Source organism: Schistocerca americana, chromosome 2 (genome assembly GCF_021461395.2).
Source record: "Schistocerca americana isolate TAMUIC-IGC-003095 chromosome 2, iqSchAmer2.1, whole genome shotgun sequence".
In the NCBI taxonomy this organism is placed as follows: Eukaryota; Metazoa; Arthropoda; class Insecta; order Orthoptera; family Acrididae; genus Schistocerca; species Schistocerca americana.
Window position 1 is genome coordinate 59,993,413 of NC_060120.1, and position 19,843 is coordinate 60,013,255.

Sequence of the window (19,843 nt, forward strand, 5' to 3'; positions counted from 1 at the left end):
TTCAAAGTTCAGTTAAAGTATTCATAGCTGGCTACAATATTTAGATTACACAAGCACACATTATGAGTGCGAGTTTTGTTACCATATTTTAGCTTACCTGCGACTGCAGCTCAGCTTGGTACGTACTAAATTTTACTATTGTTAATTGTTCAGAATCATTTAATTCAAGTTCAAAGTTAAATCTCTTATTTCTAAATTGCGTAGATTCAAGTAGCTTTTGAAATGATTGTTGAGGTAGTCCAAGACTAACCGTATTTAAATGAATTTCGATGTGCTTCAGAAACAAAGCTCACTATTAATTTCAGTCACTAACTTAACTTTCAACTTTCCGGTTTTATTAATTCTTTTGCTAAATTAAGTCAGAGTGTAGCGAAATTTATTAATTCTGACAAACTTTCAGTTTTCACACTACACGTGTCAACCTTCAGTTGCCACACTTCTAGTGCTAATTATATGTGTAATAACCTTTCTTTTTCAGTTACTATAGTAATTGTCCATTGCTTTCCCAAATTTCCATTAGGTACACGCCGTTCAATTTTTCACTGTCATTAAGGTCGATAAGTGAGGGGGAGGTTACACGTGGCGACCTGGTGACAGGACAATCTTCAGATCTGAGGTTGTTCTGGGCACGAATTTTGTATGGTGCAAATCTCGTAACAAAGTATTGGTTACGAACAGGTCGTTACGTCAGCGAGATTAAGTAGTGGGAGGAATCCTAATTAGATTTGAGATTTGTCATTTATATTGAAAATTATTAAAATGAATGAAGGCAACAATTACCAAAATTTGGTAGACTTGGATACGGAACAATCGGTCGAACAGTGGGAAACGCGCACCGCGGTACCCATTGTTCAGGGGCAGGCGGCTAGCATGAAAGACGCGACCGCCGAAACGCAACGAAGAGCAGAAATGGAATTCCAAACTTTAGAAAATGTTTCGGAATCGGAAGTGAAAATCAAATCTGAACCCCTTGATGGCGAATACGGGGGGACAATTAAAGAGGAAGCCGCTACGGAAGTAAAACCGGTAGTTTCCGGGAATTTAACTGATTTATTGAATGTTTTGATTAACGTAATCAAGAGTCAATCGGCAGAAATTAAAGCTCAGGCTGCCAAGCAAGAAGCTCAGTCTGCCAAGGAAGAAGCTCAGTCTGAAAAAATTAAACGGAAGATAGACAATCAGAACAAAGCTATTAATGTTGTTAACAACAATGTGGGAGTTGTTAACACAAAAGTTGATAAAATCAAAGAAGGTATTGTTGTAATTAATACCGAAATCGGTAATCTTAAACAGGAAATGATAGGCGTTCAGGCGGAAATTACGAGCAAAAATACTCGTTTTAATTCCGAAATTAGCAGAATCGAGAAAAGTGTAGGAGAAGCAGTTGCTCCGATCATCGAGAATAAGGTGACGGAACAAATTCAGTTAGTGAAAAAAGAGGATCAACAGAAGGTGGAAACTTTAAAGGCTTTAGTGCCCGAAGTAGATATTAAAGTGAGGAAGCAGGCTAATACCTGCGAAGAGAAAAAGATGGAAGTGGAAACGCTTGCGACAACCACTTGCCAAGTAATTACGAGAGTGTCGGAATTAGAAAAGAATCTTGACGAAAAACAGAGCTATGTGCCAATCTGTGCACACAGTTCGGAATTGTTGACGAAAGAGGAGCGGTTCGACCCCTTGAAAAATGGCAGTATACACGCGACAGATTTCATTAAAAATTGTGAAAGAGTTTTACCCAGATCATGGACTAATGAGAGAAAAATTAATGCGGTTATTGATGTGTTGGCTGGTCATGCCAAGCGTTGGGGCTTAAACCTCAACCTTACGAACCTGACTTTTGACGAGTTTAAAAATTTGTTTCTGGCTGAATACTGGTCAGAGCAAAAACAACAAAGTGTCTGGCGCGAATTTGTCGTATCGAGGCCTTTCGATGCGAATTCGCGCGGCTCGATGAGGAAGTTTTGTGAGGGCTGGATCCGTAAGTTGGAATATTTGCGTGATAGCCGCACGGAATTCGAAATAGTCTGGGAACTCTACAAGAAGCTTCCAGATGATACAAAAAGCTGCGTAGGAAGCAATTACAGGACAATCAATGATTTCCTGGAAAGAGTTGAGCACGAGGACGGTTTGCGCAATAATCGCGACAGTGGTAGAGCCTGTGGTAACAACAACGGGTACCACAGCAACCACAACAATGATAGCTTTGGGAATAATGCATACTGCAATCTTGGCAGCAATAACAATAGTGGTTCGGGCCGTAATGACAATCGGTACAATGCAAATAATAACAGGAATGACGGAAACCAGTATCATACCAGCGTGATAAGGGCTTCGCAGAATAGTAATAACGCCGGAGGGTGTGATTAGCCGCCTCAGCAGCATCCGGGGAGCGTATTTGCAGGGACGAGACAGGGAAACCATTAGCCGCGCCGGTGAGGGGCCGACCGGGCATGGAGAAATTTTGGCGGCCCAGTAGCAGTAGAAAACCCAGGTGTCGTCGTTATGAAAATTCCGTGTGGAATAATCAACGGCGGGAGAGTGTGCCAGTGTTAGGAGAAAGGAGTGCGCCCACGAGTAGTACATCGGCTGTAGACACGGCAGCAGAAAATACATTCACTGCCAGTGAGAACAATTTAAGCAGTGTTCCGCAAATCGATTATAAAGTGGCAGCTGTAACATCCACAGCGGAACTGGAGATTGAGTTTAAGAATGATTCGCAAGTGTTGAGAGAAGATCAGATGTCGGATAAAACGTCCGTCATCGAGCGAGGGGATGCAGAGAGGGATGAGGTCTGGTTAAGGCAGTTCGGTCGCTTATACGACGAACTAAGAGATTATAGGGGCCTGTATGAGAGAAGTGTTTATGGGGAGCGCGTGCAGGATTTTCCGCGTCTCGTCCCGCAGGAAGATAGCGTTTGTGAAATGATAGAAAGTTCTGGCCCTAACCGACAGACTTTACCAGAAATAGTTGATGTTAATGGGGAGCACGAGCAAGATTCGTCGTGTTTCGTCCCGCAGTTCTGGCGCTAACCGGCAGACCTTACCGAAAGTTATAGTGGTAGAAGTAGCCGACCCATTCGACGCAGACCTCCAGTTTAAACATTGCGAGAGTGTTAAGGAGAAGGATTGCGAAAATTTTAGTGATAGCCGGACACGATTGGTAGAAAAGCACGTAGGTTACAGCGTGTATGAGGTTAGAGCTGACGTTATACGGTCAGACGGTAGCAGTGTGGGTTGCGCAGATCCAAAGGAAGTAATTTCAGATACTACTGGGCACATTCCTCCAGGTAGATTGGCAGACGATATCAGTCTGGCCAAAGAGGAATCAACGAAGGTGACAATTAGTAGCTTTTGAAATGATTGTTGAGGTAGCCCAAGACTAACCGTATTTTACTGAATTTCGATGTGCTTCAGAAACAAAGCTCACTATTAATTTCAGTCACTAACTTAACTTTCAATTTTCTGGTTTTATTAATTCTTTTGCTAAATTAAGTCAGAGTGTAGCGAAATTTATTAATTCTGACAAACTTTCAGTTTTCACACTACACGTGTCAACCTTCAGTTGCCACGCTTCTAGTGCTAATTATATGTGTAATAACCTTTCTTTTTCAGTTACTATAGTAATTGTCCTTAGGACTGGCGACCGTGGTTTCCCCCAAATCTCAAATATCTAATTACCGCTAGTTAATTGTTAACGTAACGACCGCACATTTACTTTCTTTATTAACTTTACCCCTTTTCAAAATTAATTTCCACCAGTTTCATTTGCATTTTTCCTTTCATTTAGATGTAACCCTTTCCTCCCTCTTTACCGACAGATTAACTTCGGTGACGATTGCTTTTCCCAAATTTCCATTAGGTACACGCGGTTTAATTTTTCACTGTCATTAAGGTCGATAAGTGAGGGCGGGGGGGGGGGGGGGGGGTTTACAAGTTCATGTACTGATGCGTTCCATGACCTTGGAGATTTGGTCCTCAATCTGGTCGTACGGAACTTGACGCGTAAATAAATAAATAAAAAATATATATAAATAAAAGTACGTACAAGAGTCATCTTTTCAGCAGCTCTGTTGTTCAGAACAACAGTGAACAGAAGTGCTGCTGCGAGATGACCCTTGTATATACTAGAGATTGAAAACTCCGCTGTAGTTGTAAGGTTCTTTTATTTAACACACGACAGGCTTCGGGCTCTTAAACGCTCGACTACAGGTGTCGTACTGAAAATAGCAAGAAGTGGGAGATGATTTTTACATGCTGTAATGCACATAGAAAAGAAAAACCCCTATAAGAATTAAAAAAAAGCATTGAAAAACTGCCGGCCGGTCTAGGTGTTGTGAAACCTAATCACCAATTCAAACTGTGAACGACCGGACTAGTGGCCTTGCGTTCTTCTTCCAGTCAGCAGATGGCAGCACCTTTGAGACCGTGGTTTACCAGCTTGCTTCCTCCTTCCCGTCCGATGCTCCACGCTCTGCGCTCCTTGGTAGCACACCGCGTCTTCCAATCGTCCACCACGGCGCTCAGGGTCACAGCACCAAGTGTAAGTGATAAGTGTCCTGGTACTCTTTGCACATTTCTTTGCCCGGCAGTCGTCGTTAGTACTGTCTGGTGTCACTTTGACCCTGACTTAGGTTTCACAGCACCTAGCCCTACCGGCAGTTTTTAAACGTTTCTAAATCTTTGGAAACGTCCCCTTAGAAAACTTTATGAATGACTGAGCTGATAAACCTCTTACATTAATTGATTTTCACACAGCTGAGCAGAACTGAACGTACTCAGACATTTCGCTCTTTACCTATTCTGATCAACACTAAACTGACACACAATATTTTTAGCACAACGCAATCCGACTTTCAATATCTCTACAAAAGAATGGCCCTGACTAACATTAAACTATACCTTTCACAAATCACTTACCTCACAAAAATCTTCGTTACTCAAACTACTGCAAAACAGCGAGCGCCAACACTGCCAGCTAAATAAAAGATTCTAACTACTGAAGGGACTAACTACTGATAGGCATAGTTAGCAAATGAAAGATTTTGATAAAGAACAAACAATGTATTTACCTTAATAGTGTTCAAAAGTCATTATATATATATATCAGTTCATGACACACAGTCTTACAAATTTACTGTCTCTGATGGACACACGTCCAGATCATCCGCTCTCAAAACTCCGCCATTTCTCTCCCCATATCCACCATTGCTGGCAGCTCACCTCCAACTGCGCAACGCTACGCGCTGTTCACATTTAACTGCCCACTACAATAGAGAATTTTTCAACAATGCAAACCAGACACAGACTGCACACAGCACAGCCAGTGATTTTCATACAGAGCGCTACTTGGCGTCACCAATATAAAAACCTAAACAGCCTACTTACACTTTTTATGGATTTTTGTTTTTATGAGCCGGCCGCGGTGGTCGTGCGGTTCTAGGCGCTGCAGTCCGGGACCGCGATGCTGCTACGGTCGCAGGTTCGAATCCTGCCTCCGGCATGGATGTGTGTGATGTCCTTAGGTTAGTTAGGTTTCAGTAGTTCTAAGTTCTAGGGGACTGATGACCTAAGATGTTAAGTCCCATAGTGCTCAGAGCCATTTGAACCATTTTGTTTTTATGTGTAGTGCAGCGTGTAAGATTTATCTCCCGTTTCTTGCTGTTTTCAGCACGAGACCTGGAGATGAGCGAATAAGAGCCCGAAACCGGTCGTGTGTTAAATAAACGAAGCTTACAACTGTAGCGGTATTTTCAATCTCTGCTATAATGCTCAGTTGCGGATGTTCCTACGACAAGATTGCTTGTGTATACTATTGTTTATATTTATTTTACGATACTGGCGCTGATTTTGTGTTTAGCATTTGACGATGTCACTATGGCTCCAGTATATTAGGACATTTTTTTTAAAAAAAGATTTTAAGATTGTTATTATAAACCGAAACACGCATTATCATCACCCACCTGTGTACATCTGGTCGACAGTGCGATGTACGTCTGATCTTCTTTCACTATAACCATTCTGACGACAGGTGAATCTGAGACGGGGTAACCCACCTGGAAAACTCTTAGGGTCCGAGATGACACGTAGAGCCGGATTGTGACAACTATCAGGTATACGTCAGTGTGAGTAGGCTCCCTATTAACGGCAGGTTCCAATGTACCACCAACCTTCCTCCTGACCAACGCATCAAGAAAGGGAAGGCAACAATCCTTTTCCATCCCCATCGTGAAACAAATGTTTCGATGAATTGAATTCAGGTATTCTAAAAAGTCGCTCAAATTCTCACTGTAATGGGGCCAAATAACAAAAGTATCATCTACATATCTGAAGAAATACGCACTACGACTTAATAACAGTTGGAGGGGCCTGCTTTTCTGAGATTTCTCACTTGGACCCTTAACTATAAGGGAGAACGTTTTAATGTTTTACCAGAGTGTCTGGCTCAACTTATTTTGCTGTAACTGATCAGCCAGCCTTACTTTCCTGCGATGTTTTCTAGCCTTTATTCTATTTCTGAGTTATAATTTTAATTCCGCGTTTACATACTGCAGGCTTTGTGGGTGGGTGGACCTGAATAGGTGAAAGCGAAAATGGTAGAGAGTGTGATTTTAAGTGAAAGTTTATTTTGTACACTTTTAGTTATAGCTTCTTCAGCCTCATTCCTCTCGAAGTTTTAGCAAGAGCGCTAATAACACAGCTTTCGAGAGCCCTAACTGCACACACACACACACACACACACACATACACGCGCGCGCGCGCGCGCACACACACACACACACAAGCACGCACGCGCGCATGTGAGCGCGCTCATAATGACCTGCTGTGCCACTGGATACTCCCTTTGTTGACTAAATTATATAACGTTATTTGAACACAGTCTGGCCGTCTCTTCAGTGGGGTTATTCCCGAAGTTACGAGCAGAGCAGTGATTAAGATGATCACCTTCACTGGTTAGCTGCACCAGAAAGAGAACTCATAAATCAAACGATGCACGGTAAGTCGCCCCAGGCCATCATGTCTAATGAGCACGGATGACGATAAAGTTTTAAGGTCTGTCGAGAAATAAGTTTGACACGATTGTAATAAAAAGTAATTATTTTATTTATAACAATGCTTTTGGAGTGGTCTGGAGATGGGTCTTTAGCAGAAGACTCCCACCACTATGCAGATGATGTCGTTCAAGGTATAGGCGGAAATTGCCTCATTAGCTGCGTCAACAATGACGGGCACGATGGCACCCAGGAGATTGTCCTTCTGGTTGTCGAGGATCTGCGGCACCAGGTCGCTGATGATCTCATTCGTCACGTCGCTCAGGTCTCCTCCACCTAGCAGACCCGTGAAGTTCGTCTGGAACAAGCGTATAAGGAAAGTCGTACTATTAGTCGTCACAAAGTGGTTCAAATGGCACTGAGCACTATGGGACTTAACATCTGAGGTCATCAGTCCCCTAGAACTTAGAACTACTTAAACCTAACTAATCTAAGGACATCACACACATCCATGCGCACGGCAGGATTCGAACCTGCGACCGTAGCGGTCGCGCGGTTCCAGACTGAAGCGCCTAGAACCTCTCGGCCACATCGGCCGGATTAGTCGACACAAGAAACTAACACACGTACATCACTTGCTTCCAAAATTTGTGTCGGACATTTTGCGTCCCTTAAAATCTAATTTACACCCTAATCCGCGTCGCTTGACGTGAACTTTACGTTTATCGTCAGCATCTACTTTATCCTCATGTTCGCGTGTCTGTAGGTCTAGCTAACTCAGATATGTGTTCCACACAGATTCCTTCCTTTCTGCTTTATACATAAGTAGGTTTGTTAGCAGTAATAATCCCACGTCTCTCTTCGTTTAGCAAAGTGTTTCTCATTAACTTCTTGCCTATTTCACCCCCACTTCGCTTGGTAACTATCAAATACGGAGTACAGTTCAAAATGTTCAAATGTGTGTGAAATTTTATGGGACTTAACTGCAAAGGTCATCAGTCCCCAAGCTTACACACTACTTAATCTAAATTATCCTAAGGACAAACACACACACCCATGCCCGAGGGAGGATTCGAACCTCCGCCGGGACCAACCGCACAGTCCAGGATGCAGCGCCTCAGACCGCTCGGCTAATCCCGCCCGGCACGGAGTACAGTGTTTGCAGGGAAGTGATGTGAATTCTCGAAAAGTCTTAAAATAACCAAGTATGTCAAACTATTTTAGCATTCTCTGTTGCTCTTTTTTGACAGGTCACATCAATTTTGCACAAAATACTGTACTGTAACTACCGAAGACGAATTGAATCGGACACTCCCAGTCTGTTTTGCAGATACGACGTCAAACCCTCCCTTTATCGCATGTTTCTGAGTTTATATTTCTTAATGCTTGATTCATGTTCGTGTTGTCTTCACTACTTCTATAATTCCTCACCGCGTCATTAACTGAGTTTTGTGCTCAATAGAATGGTCAAACAATTTCATAATTTCTAAATGTTACTTACCGTTTTATACCAACGTCACATTGCTGTAGAAAAATTTGGGAGTGGTGCAGCTCTCGCATTGAAAGGATATAGTTCATGACAGTCGCTCTTAACAGTAACACTTTCAAATTTTCGCACAAATACAACTGCAGGATATTCCTGAGCGACACAATTATAAGCAGGCATAACAGATTTGTGTACCTGGGGCTATTATTTATTTAGTAATTTTTTTCAGGCGGTAATAGTCATTTGTCTTATTGACGAAATGGTCCGGAAGTTTCATGGAGTAAGTTAAGAGTTTGTTCTTTACAACTTACACTCATAGATACTGCTTATTTTTAATGGATTAAATGATCTTTGGTACCCGAGACACACCAACGCCACAAAGAATATTGTATTCACTTTTCACGATGCTCCATCACAAAGTAATCCAAATGTGATGAAGATAATGATGATGGCCCAATACACACAATAAACTCTCGGGTGGGGTTGATATTAATCGATAATGGTCCAGGACATAGTAACCAATATGAGGCCATCGTAGCGACGGGGAATACACTATTAATAATATTACCTGTTTTACCGAGCCCATTATCCTATTCCTTCTTCTAATAAGTGTTTTCTTGGTATTCCTGTCCTCGCCGGTGCTGTAATAAAGGGCCTCTTCACTCCAAAGCTTATGAGTACACCTAATTTTCAACATCCTTCTACAACACATATGAAACGTTCGAGTTCTACTACTCTTTTCTGGTTTTCTTAGCGACCATAGTTTACATCTATACAATTATGTGCTGAAGTTATGCTCAGATTTTCCTTTGTCAAATGAAGACATAGTTATGGCACTACTACACTTCTTTTGTCAAAAAAGAGGTGTACGTATGGTTTTGCTAGATATTGCAGTGGTCGACTGACGGTTAGCTCAGCACCTGGATGTTTCAGTGAATTTGATCACAGCCATATCACCTCAGCCCTGATCATGCCACTTCTGTTGTTTTAATAGCTGACAAGCTAGTGACAATGCAACAGATAGTGACAACTCTGCTGGACAACTTCTAGAACCATCCCGTGCAAAATTAATTCTCTTCGCGCAAGACGTAGGGGGCAATAAAAACGCCAACGCAATGTTGAAGCACGAAGACTTGCACAGAATGGTGAATGGTAGATCACGTTTGCTCGTGCGGATTGCAGACGAGTCAGTGACAGTTCGATAGAGCTCATCCTGAAACACGTAATGTTTATACGACCTAAATTAGAGCTTCGATATGGCAGCAATGTTTTCCCATAATCTGAACTCGCATAAATCTGTAAATTATCACCTAGACACGTCAGTTATGTTCTGCAGCTCACTGGGGACTTGTAAGTGGTATCGTGCATCCCAGTGCTGGGAACAAGACACGAACCTGATCGCTTCTCCCTTTTATCGAAGAGTTTCTATGAACACTGTTAGGATATAATAATACAGGGCTATTACAAATGATTGAAGCGATTTCATAAATTCACTGTACCTCCATTCATTGACATATGGTCACGACACACTACAGATACGTAGAAAAACTCATATTTTGTTCGGCTGAAGCCGCACTTCAGGTTTCTGCCGCCAGAGCGCTCGACAGCGCAGTGAGACAAAATGGCCGAGAAAGCGTATGTCGCGCTTGAAATGCACTCACATCAGTCAGTCATAACAGTGCAACGACACTTCAGGACGAAGTTCAACAAAGATCCACCGACTGATAACTCCATTCGGCGATGGTATGCGCAGTTTAAAGCTTCTGGATGCCTCTGTAAGGGGAAATCAACGGGTCGGCCTGCAGTGAGCGAAGAAACGGTTGAACGCGTGCGGGCAAGTTTCACGCGTAGCCCGCGGAAGTCGACGAATAAAGCAAGCAGGGAGCTAAACGTACCACAGCCGACGGTTTGGAAAATCTTACGGAAAAGGCTAAAGCAGAAGCCTTACCGTTTACAATTGCTACAAGCCCTGACACCCGATGAAAAAGTCAAACGCTTTGAATTTTCGGCGCCATTGCAACAGCTCATGGAAGAGGATGCGTTCAGTGCGAAACTTGTTTTCAGTGATGAAGCAACATTTTTTCTTAATGGTGAAGTGAACAGACACAATGTGCGAATCTGGGTGGTAGAGAATCCTCACGCATTCGTGCAGCAAATTCGCAATTCACCAAAAGTTAATGTGTTTTGTACAATCTGACGGTTTAAAGTTTACGGCCCCTTTTTCTTCTGCGAAAAAAACGTTACAGGACACGTGTATCTGGACATGCTGGAAAATTGGCTCATGCCAACTGACAGCGCCGACTTCATCTTTCAACAGGATGGTGCTCCACCGCACTTCCATCACGATGTTCGGCATTTCTCAAACAGGAGATTGGAAAACCGATGGATCGGTCGTGGTGGAGATCATGATCAGCAATTCATGTCATGGCCTCCACGCTCTCTCGACTTAACCCCATGTGTTTTCTTTCTGTGGGGTTATGTGAAAGATTCAGCGTTTAAACCTCCTCTACCAAGAAACGTGCCAGAACTGCGAGCTCGCATCAACGATGCTTTCGAACTCATTGATGGGGACGTGCTGCGCCGAGTGTGGGAGAAACTTGATTATTGGCTTGATGTCTGCCGAATCACTAAAGGGGCACATATCGAACATTTGTGAATGCCTAAAAAAACTTTTTGAGTTTTTGTATGTGTGTGCAAAGCATTGTGAAAATATCTCAAATAATAAAGTTATTGTAGAGCTGTGAAATCGCTTCAATCATTTGTAATAACCCTGTATTAAACATTAAATTCTCCGCCGGTAAGCTGAATGAAATAATTCAGAACTAAGGCTTCCAAGGTTTATCACCGTTAGTACAAAAAAATTCCGACTGCCAGTTTCAGTCCAGCTCCTGTATCCCCGTTGTTATTTGCTAGAGACCTCAATGTTCGCTATGGCTGACTGAAGACGTTCTCTAAAAAAGCCGCGACTGCACTCATCTCAGGCTGGGTAGTCACAGTGAGGCAGGAACGAGGCCTCGACCTGAATCATTTTAGGCTTAAACTACTATTAGTGTGTGGCGTGTGCCAAGAGACTAACATCAAACTATGAAACGATCTTTTATGTCCATCGGTAGACAGAGTCACGCAAGAGCCGTCTTCTTAAACAGCAGTGCTTTTGTGATTCAGGAGTGGTCCTTACTTTTTGTGACTTGCAGCATATAATTTGAATCACATACGCTGCAGACTGCTGGGTCTAATTTCAAGTTCAACTCCACACTTGCTTGAAACCAGACTGACCTTGCTGGAGATTGCCTCAATGGGCGATAAATATTCCAACGGTCTCTTATTTTCATTCTACGATGGTTTCAATCAGCGTTTTCCACACGTGACGTGAATCTTTTCTACAAACCATAAAACCATTTTTCTGGGGATTCTAAATACCATATTTTAGTTCGTCCTGCTGTTTTAGTTTGTCTGACGTAAATATTGTTATTGCCCGATAAAACTGGTGGGGGTGGGGCGCAGGAGCGGCGCAGGAGGGGGCGTTCCGTTATTTAATTAAATCCTGTGAACTGATAAAAACGGAAATATCAGAGAAATTGTAATTTATATGGTGGGTTATTCCACGCTCCATTCGATAATGGAACAGAAAAGGAACCAAAATGGTAGTGGTAGCAGAAGTGCCCTCAGGTAGATGAAAATTATCCATTGAAATAATGTTATCCATAGCCCACAGTTACGAACTGAAGTATTCACCATAGGTGAACTACAATAACCAACCACTGCATTAATGAATATTTTTTGCTTTAGTACAGCACACAACGCACTTCAGACCATGTCGTGTGCAAGAGGAAGGTAAATGATGTAAGGATCAAAATGGACGTGACTGTGGGTTTAAGCAGGGGTGAGCCACTGGTGACTGGTGTTGGTCGGGCGTGTGGAAGAAATTTCTGGAAGAGCGAGCAAGGTACTCGCACTGTACTACGCCCGGGACCCATTTTCGGATATTTCCGCCACCGCTCGGCTCGCTATAGTAGAAATGTCTTACATAAGGGACTCTCGCCCGTTCAGTATGATTGTTGTTACGTCACTATAATGACCACCTGATGGCGAGTATTGTCGTACTGCCAACACAAGGAATACAGACGAACAATACTGGTGCCTATGAAAACATTATCAGCATGGCCAATACATTCTGAGTGTGTGAAGGCGAGTATCATCAGTTTGAGAATTGTCCAATCGGTTGTTGGCATTTTTCCAGTTTGGATTCTTTACTATATACGGCCGGTGTATGCTATCGTTCGGGCGCCTTAGAGTTTTAAACTTTTTAAAACGAAGACAGAAATAGTGGCTTAATTTATTTTCTGTGCAGAAACAACCCATGGCTATGCTGTCAGTCATCAAAAGTATTTTTTGGACAAATAATTAAATACGTTTGCTAATAGTGTTTGTGGTTACTAACACTCTAAATTTCAAACAGTTTGCCGAGCGGAGTGGCCGTGCGGTTAGAGGCGCCATGTCACGGATTGCGCGGACACTCCCGCCGGAGGTTCGAGTCCTCCCTCAGACATGGGTGTGTGTGTTGTTCTTAACGTAAGCTAGTTTAAGTAGTGTGTAAGTCTAGGGGCCGATGGCCTCAGCAGTTTGGCCCCTTAGGAATTTACACACACTTGAACATTTGGACAAACAGTTTTCTTCCTCGTAAAACATTAGTAAATAATTGTTGTCCGTTGTGGAAGCATTATAACACACAAACTGTTGAAGGTAAGTTCTAATGAATTAGCTGCAGCCAGTTGCCTTTACTGGCGTTTTTTATTCCATGATGAAATTTCAAGATACCTGAAATCCCATCTTCAGATGTGTACATTTATTTTCGGGGCGTGAACATTATTTCCTTGCCAACGGCGTTGCAAAATTTTACAATGAAAGTTTTTAAGATTGATATTGTAAAATGTTGTAAATATAGAAACAATGTTCACGACGCGTAAATAACCGGAAACTTCTGAAGATGGGGTGAACATAAAAAGAATGTATTCCTAAGAATGCACGTTTTGAGGCATAATTTGTTGGAGTGGTGTATCGGGAGAGGGGTGTCATTCCCATCGGTGCTTTACTCCATAGAGAGTAACATCACAGACGCTATAGATTTGACTTTATGCGCTAGGAGCGATGCTGTCGCATCGGACGACAAGACGGCCCGTGAGCTTAAGTAAGTACGTGAATCAGGTTCATGTGTGAAACTTATAGTCGATATCGACTATAACTATGTCATTTACCTTCTTTGCCTTCTTATTCTTAGTGTGATATCTGTATCATTATGTTCTATGGTTCAACCTCTACTTAAATGTTTGTTCATATTTTCTGCAAACTTATGTCACAAGAATTAATGTAAGCATGTAACTTTAAAAACTATGTTTTGTTAAAATTCTACTGTGTTAAAATAGTATTTGTTCATTTATTCGTTGGTTCGCGCGTAACGTACGTCGGTCTGTACTTACGTAAAACCTGGAGGGAAGTATGCACTACGAAACACGAAAGAAAGTGTAGAAGTGGTGACTGGCGGTAGAATGGTAAGGAATCTTTGTAGCACAAGAAAATCGGTGGCTAGCATTCAGACTGTTCGTATCTTGTACGCAGAAGGAGGCAAGGAAAGCAGAAAGATTAAATAATAAGGCCTCAGACGTGGAAATTTACTAGGTAGTAGTTCATGATATTTATTTGTTGCCTCTGAATCATAATAATCCGGTGCGAAGAAAATAACTTTCGGAGAAATTACGTTGTAAGAGCCGTGATTACGTTGGCCGCCTTTGTTTCAGCCACAGAAGATCGCCACAGCAATCACCTTTAGCTCAAGTAAAAGTTTAGTACTGTGTTTGTTTGCAAGGACCAGTAATTTGCTTAAGATGCAAATATTTAGCACCTTACTTTCAACTTTGTCTCAAGAACCTTGGATCACTCCTTAGTCATTTTACACAGACAGGATCCTTTTCCTAGTGCTTTAATACAGCCGACTGTCGTATTTTATTGAACTGCAGTGTAGTTATTGTTTTAATAGCACTATTAACTTTTGTGGAATAATATATTTCCTAAGTGTTCAGTTAGTTTTGTCTCTGAAATACACAGCGTGAGTTGCGTAGGTGGATAGTTAAAGTCTGGTAAAAGTGTGAATGCAAAGAAAATGATTAAATTACTTTGCTTAAGCTTCATGCTTGCTAAAATCTTAGTTTAATGTTAAATGTAACTGAATGAGATGGTGATAATTAAAAGTGATTATTGGACATTACAGTTTAATACGTGCTTCAAAGGCATGTAAAAGTGTCGTTTTATTAGTGTATTTATGTTTATATATGTGTCTTTATTATGATTTGCCAGAATCACTTGTTCTCACCCCAGACAAAAGTTTCTATGTCTCCCATGTTAAATGTTGAGCCAATAGAACCCTCATTATTACACTGAAAGTGTTTATGAAGTGCAGTAATAATTTTAAAAGATTTTGTGTTGTTGAAAGATTAACTGGCTGCAACTTGCTCAGACCCTAATAGATTGAAGACTCCCTTGTTTCACTTATGCTCTGCTTCATGCAAAGAAATATGGGCTCCCTTTGAATACATATAGTAATCGTATCAGTCAGTACAACAATTTAAAGATAAGTTTTTCAATAGCAAAGTGGTAAAATCTCCTCATGTTCAAATTAGTTGTGCTTCTCCCTTATTAGCTGATTTCGTGTAGTGAACGTAAGTTTTCTTGCTTTGAATACAGACGGTGTATGTTAGTGAGATGCAATTTGTTGCCAGAACAATCTGAGCTTTTATTTGTATTTCATGTTATTAGCTAATTTACCTAGACTTGCTAGACTGTGTTACTGTTTCCTGTCCTACTTGCAAAAATAGATTTTAGTTCCAAGTAAAGTCATACACAGTAGTTAATTTTCTTAATGGACCGTATAATCTCTTGGTACCACCTTCTGTAATTAGAATGGCGACCGTTTTTCTTTCCTCTAACTACAATTTACTTTATAACTATCGTAAGCTTTGCTTGAGTCCCATCAGCCCCGCTACTCATCTCTACCAAAAGTAATCGTTCAGGTAATGAAACTATGTCCGATGCCTTAACCATTAGCACACATTTTAAGTTACTTCCAAAGGATTAAAATTAACGGGACCCTCTCTTGTAGTGTTAGAGGGAATTGTTTTACTTGTCTTCGCGCGTAACGGGACTATCAGTGGCCAGTAGTGTTACATGCGCTTCACAAAAGGTTGTCTGTGACTGGTCTACAGGGACAGAAATGTATTTTTTAGTATAATAAAGTACAAGTATTTCTGATTGAAGCTGCTGGTTATTACAATTCCCATGTAAAGCTACACTGTCATTAACGAAATGAAACTAGAAATGTGGAGCTGCAGACAACACCTAGAAACTAGTAAGAAAAACAAGTAGATTTAACAGTGATGCAATTCACTGCATGTCAGCTTACCTGAACAATAGGAATGTCATAGTCGATGATGAGCTGGTCGATGTATGGAACGTTCTCTGAAGTCGACTTCAGAGCAATGTCGATGCTGAACGTAGAATTCTGCACAGATATGCTGCAAAAAATAAATGAGATACCATACATTTACTTGTATTTATAGGGTTGCTTTAGAGAAAGGTAGAAAAATTGTCCATTAATAGTACAAGATGATGCATAAAAAATTCTTCATAAGAAAGATCGAACTCGACAACGGGATTAGAATGGAATATGTTCCTCTGGTGCAAGGTTAATTAGCCGAAGACTTGATTCATGAATCGTGAGATACTGGATAAACTGTCAGAGCGCTCTTACTTATGATTTCTACATTTCGGATGCGACTCCTGTTCCCCAGTGACATTCTAATTGCACGCATGTGCTCTACGCGTTAGTGCCCAAATTTTATAATTCTGGATGTACTTCTTTCTCATATATTAGCACAGTGTACGAAAATCTGATTTTTTTTCAAATTAAACGCCTCCAACATTTTTCGTAACTGTTTAAGAGACGCTCTTGAAACCCAGTTGACTTGCCGCGTGAAATTTAGGATAAAACACGTCGAATCCGTTAGGTAGAAAATCCTATGTTCGGCTCGGGCGTGTCCATCTCGTGATGGTCGGACACGACGAATGGAGCTGTAGTGTCACAACGTTCATAGCTTCTCTTTACAACGAGACAGCCAAGGTAGCACTACGACTATATTTAGTCAAGTCATAGGCTGTTTCATCACTTCGACAGAAAAAGTTGTTTGTTCTGGTGCAACATTCTCCTGTAATCGCATCTAATAAGGAATGTTGGCTGTTAAACACTGACTTAGCAAATCTCACGGGATAGAGGGGCGCAGGTGGCACAGGTGTGTTGCATGCGCACTACATTTTCCCTGCGGCAGCTGCCGTTTTATAGGAAGCCTTCTCAGTAGTGGTTGTGCAAGTGATGTGTGTAACATGCCACGTCGTCGTGAGCCGACGCCGTTCGAATGGGGTATGCTGGTCGGTGACCGACAGCTGGGAAGTTCGATTTTGGTAGGGGTGCAGGAATTCGGGTTCACACGTTCAACCGTGTCAAGGATTTATCGTGAATGGTTGACGGAAGGTGTCACAGTCCGCAACAGACTTACAACCGGCCGTCCAGCCAACTTCGTGACAGGTGACATTTGAGACGGATTGTCAACAGTGGTAGAAGGACAACAGTGCAACAAATCAACAAATAAGGGATCATTTCAACACAGGGCGTGCTAGACACGTCTCCCAATGGACAATCCGCAGGAGCATGGGTTTCAACCTCATCAGGAACAACGGCTTGCATTTTGTAGCCAATCACAGGAATGGACAATGGGACAATGGCATAACGTGGTATGATCGGACTAATCACGATTAAACAGTACCATGCCAATGGAAGGCACCATATGTCGCACGTACCACATGAATCGATAGATCCCGTCTGCCAAGAAGGTGGTGTTCAAGGCGGTGGTGGAACGGGTTCCCTAGCTATTCTTGAAGAAACGTTAAATGGCCTGCAGTATGTTGAGCTGCTCAGGTACCATTTCCACCCATTCGTGGCCTTCCAAAACCCTGTCAGTAGTGCGGTGTTTCATGATGATAACGCGCTGCCACATCCTCCCACATGGCCTGGGAATGGTTCCAGGAACATGAGGAGAAAGCCCAAACAGTGAGCTGGCCTCGCTGGAGCTTAGATTTGAACCCCCCTGAGCGTATCTGGAATGACACAGAACACAGGCTCTGTGACTTGGATTCTGCATCCGCTAACAGACCAGAATTGGCTGCCTCTCTGCAAACGATTTGGAGTCAGCTGCTTCCAGAGAAGTACCATCGATTTGTAGACTCATTTCCATGGCGTCTCACTGCGGTCCGCAGGGCCAGAGGAGGCTCCACGTAATATTGAATGCCTATCCCATGACACGCCTAGACACCCGTGGTGTAAGGCGCCGGTACAGCGGCTCAGCGTGTTCGGTCAGAGAGCTAGTTGGCCTCTGTAATAAAAAACTGAGTGGAAGGATCAACAAACGAACTTGAACGGATGTTGAAGTGTTGACAGAAGAGCCAACACCGTGTTGCTAGAGGAGGCCGAAATGCACGCTTTTAAGCACACGCAGATTGGCGTGAGGTCTGGAACAAGGTAAAGTACGAGGCCTGTTCAGAAAGTAAGCTCCGATTGATTGCCAAATTGAAACCACAGTGAACATCAGAAATGTTTTACTTGTAACAATTAGCTACACCTTTCAGCTACTTCTCTACGTAGTCGCCGTTCTGACTTAGACTTTTGTCACAGCGTTGTACCAACTTTTCAATAGCCTCATCATAGAAGGCAGCCGCCAGTGCTTTCCGCCAATTCTCCACGCTGGCCTACACCTCGTTGTCTGTGTCAAAATGTTGTCTTCAAAGACAGCGGTTCATGTGACCAGAGATGAAACTCAGGGGGAGACAATTGCGGACTGTATTGTGGGTAATTTCACATTTCCATTTGAAAACGATGCAGGAGCATCTTCATTGCCCCTGCAGAATGCGGCTGAGAATTGTCTTGAAGAAGAAACAGCACGACAGTTATGTAATGTTAGCTGCATAGCTTCAGGCGAAATTTCTCACCAGGCCCTCGTACTTGGCGGCAGACACTATTTTCTAGACATCTTTATGCACTCACTGCGAGCTCAGAAATGAGAAGAGCGACGTGATGCTAACTGGGGTTATACTAGAATCACTACCCAACACATCTGTGCAAAGCTTTATCGGATTTTCATAGTCGTTTCCATTTCGCGACCGATCGGAGCTTACTTTCTGAACGCCCCTCGTAATTATCCTATAAAGAAAAGAACGTAGTTCTTGGAATACTTAACTTTAATCCACAGTTGGAGAACATCGCTCTTGTTTAGACATTAATATAATCTCAATACAACTGGTAATGGCGCCTTGCTAGGTCGTAGCAAATGACGTAGCTGAAGGCTATGCTAACTATCGTCTCGGCAAATGATAGCGTATTTGTCAGTGAACCTTTCCTAGCAAAGTCGGCTGTACAACTGGGGCGAGTGCTAGGACGTCTCTCTAGACCTGCCGTGTGGCGGCGCTCGGTCTGCAATCACTGACAGTGGCGACAGGCGGGTCCGACGTATACTAATGGACCGCGGCCGGTTTAAAGGCTACCACCTAGCAAGTGTGGTGTCTGGTGGTGACACCACAGATGTCATGTGACGTCCGCAACAACCAAACACAACGATTAAAAAAAAAAAGAAAGGGGCAGCGACTTTCAGACTTTCATTCGTAATAAAAAGTCCTCCGCCACCGCTTAAATTTTGATTAATAAACAGCAATGGCGGCAACAATCTTCCACCGTAAGAAGTCACACTCATTTAGCCAAGGGCCTTATCAAAGAGGACAGAGGAGCAGACAGAGGTTCAGGGCACTGTCCTGTCCTTGGGGTGGGAAACTGCCCCAAAAGGCGGAAGAATCAGCAGTGATCAACGGCATGAGGATGCAGAAAGCAATAAAAACCACTACATTAAAGACACATGACGTGTATCCACAGGAAATGTGGCCAGTAATTGGAGAAGTGTCATGATGATCTCTTCATTGGCAAAATATTCCAGAATAGTCCCCCATTCGGATCTCTGAGAGGGAACCGTGAAGGGGAAGGTGACGATGAGAAAAAGATTGAATAACCTACGAAAGGACAACGTTCTACGAGTCGGGGTCTGGAATACCAGAAGCTTGTATGTGTTAGGGAAGCTAGAAAATCTGAAAAGGGAAATGCAAAGAGTAAATCTAGATATAGTGGGGCTCATTGAAGATAAATGGAAAGAAGACAAGGATTTCTGATCAGTTAAGGATAGGGTAAAATCAACAGCAGCGGAAAATGGCAGAAAGGGAGTAAG

The 19,843-nt window shown here is 42.5% G+C and overlaps 1 protein-coding gene across 1 annotated transcript in view; it reads right to left on the bottom strand.

Annotated features, from left to right (window-relative positions):
- Positions 1-7,076: 7,076 nt before the first annotated feature.
- LOC124595927 overlaps positions 7,077-19,843 on the bottom strand; it is a 48,375-nt gene continuing 35,608 nt past the window's right edge. Inside the window, exons 5-6 of the mRNA XM_047134843.1 lie at positions 15,928-16,039; positions 7,077-7,346 (exon numbers count right to left, since the gene is read on the bottom strand). Of these exons, the coding sequence (XP_046990799.1) occupies positions 7,140-7,346; positions 15,928-16,039 (319 nt within the window). The 3' untranslated portion in view covers positions 7,077-7,139. The remainder of the gene's footprint in view (positions 7,347-15,927; positions 16,040-19,843) is intronic.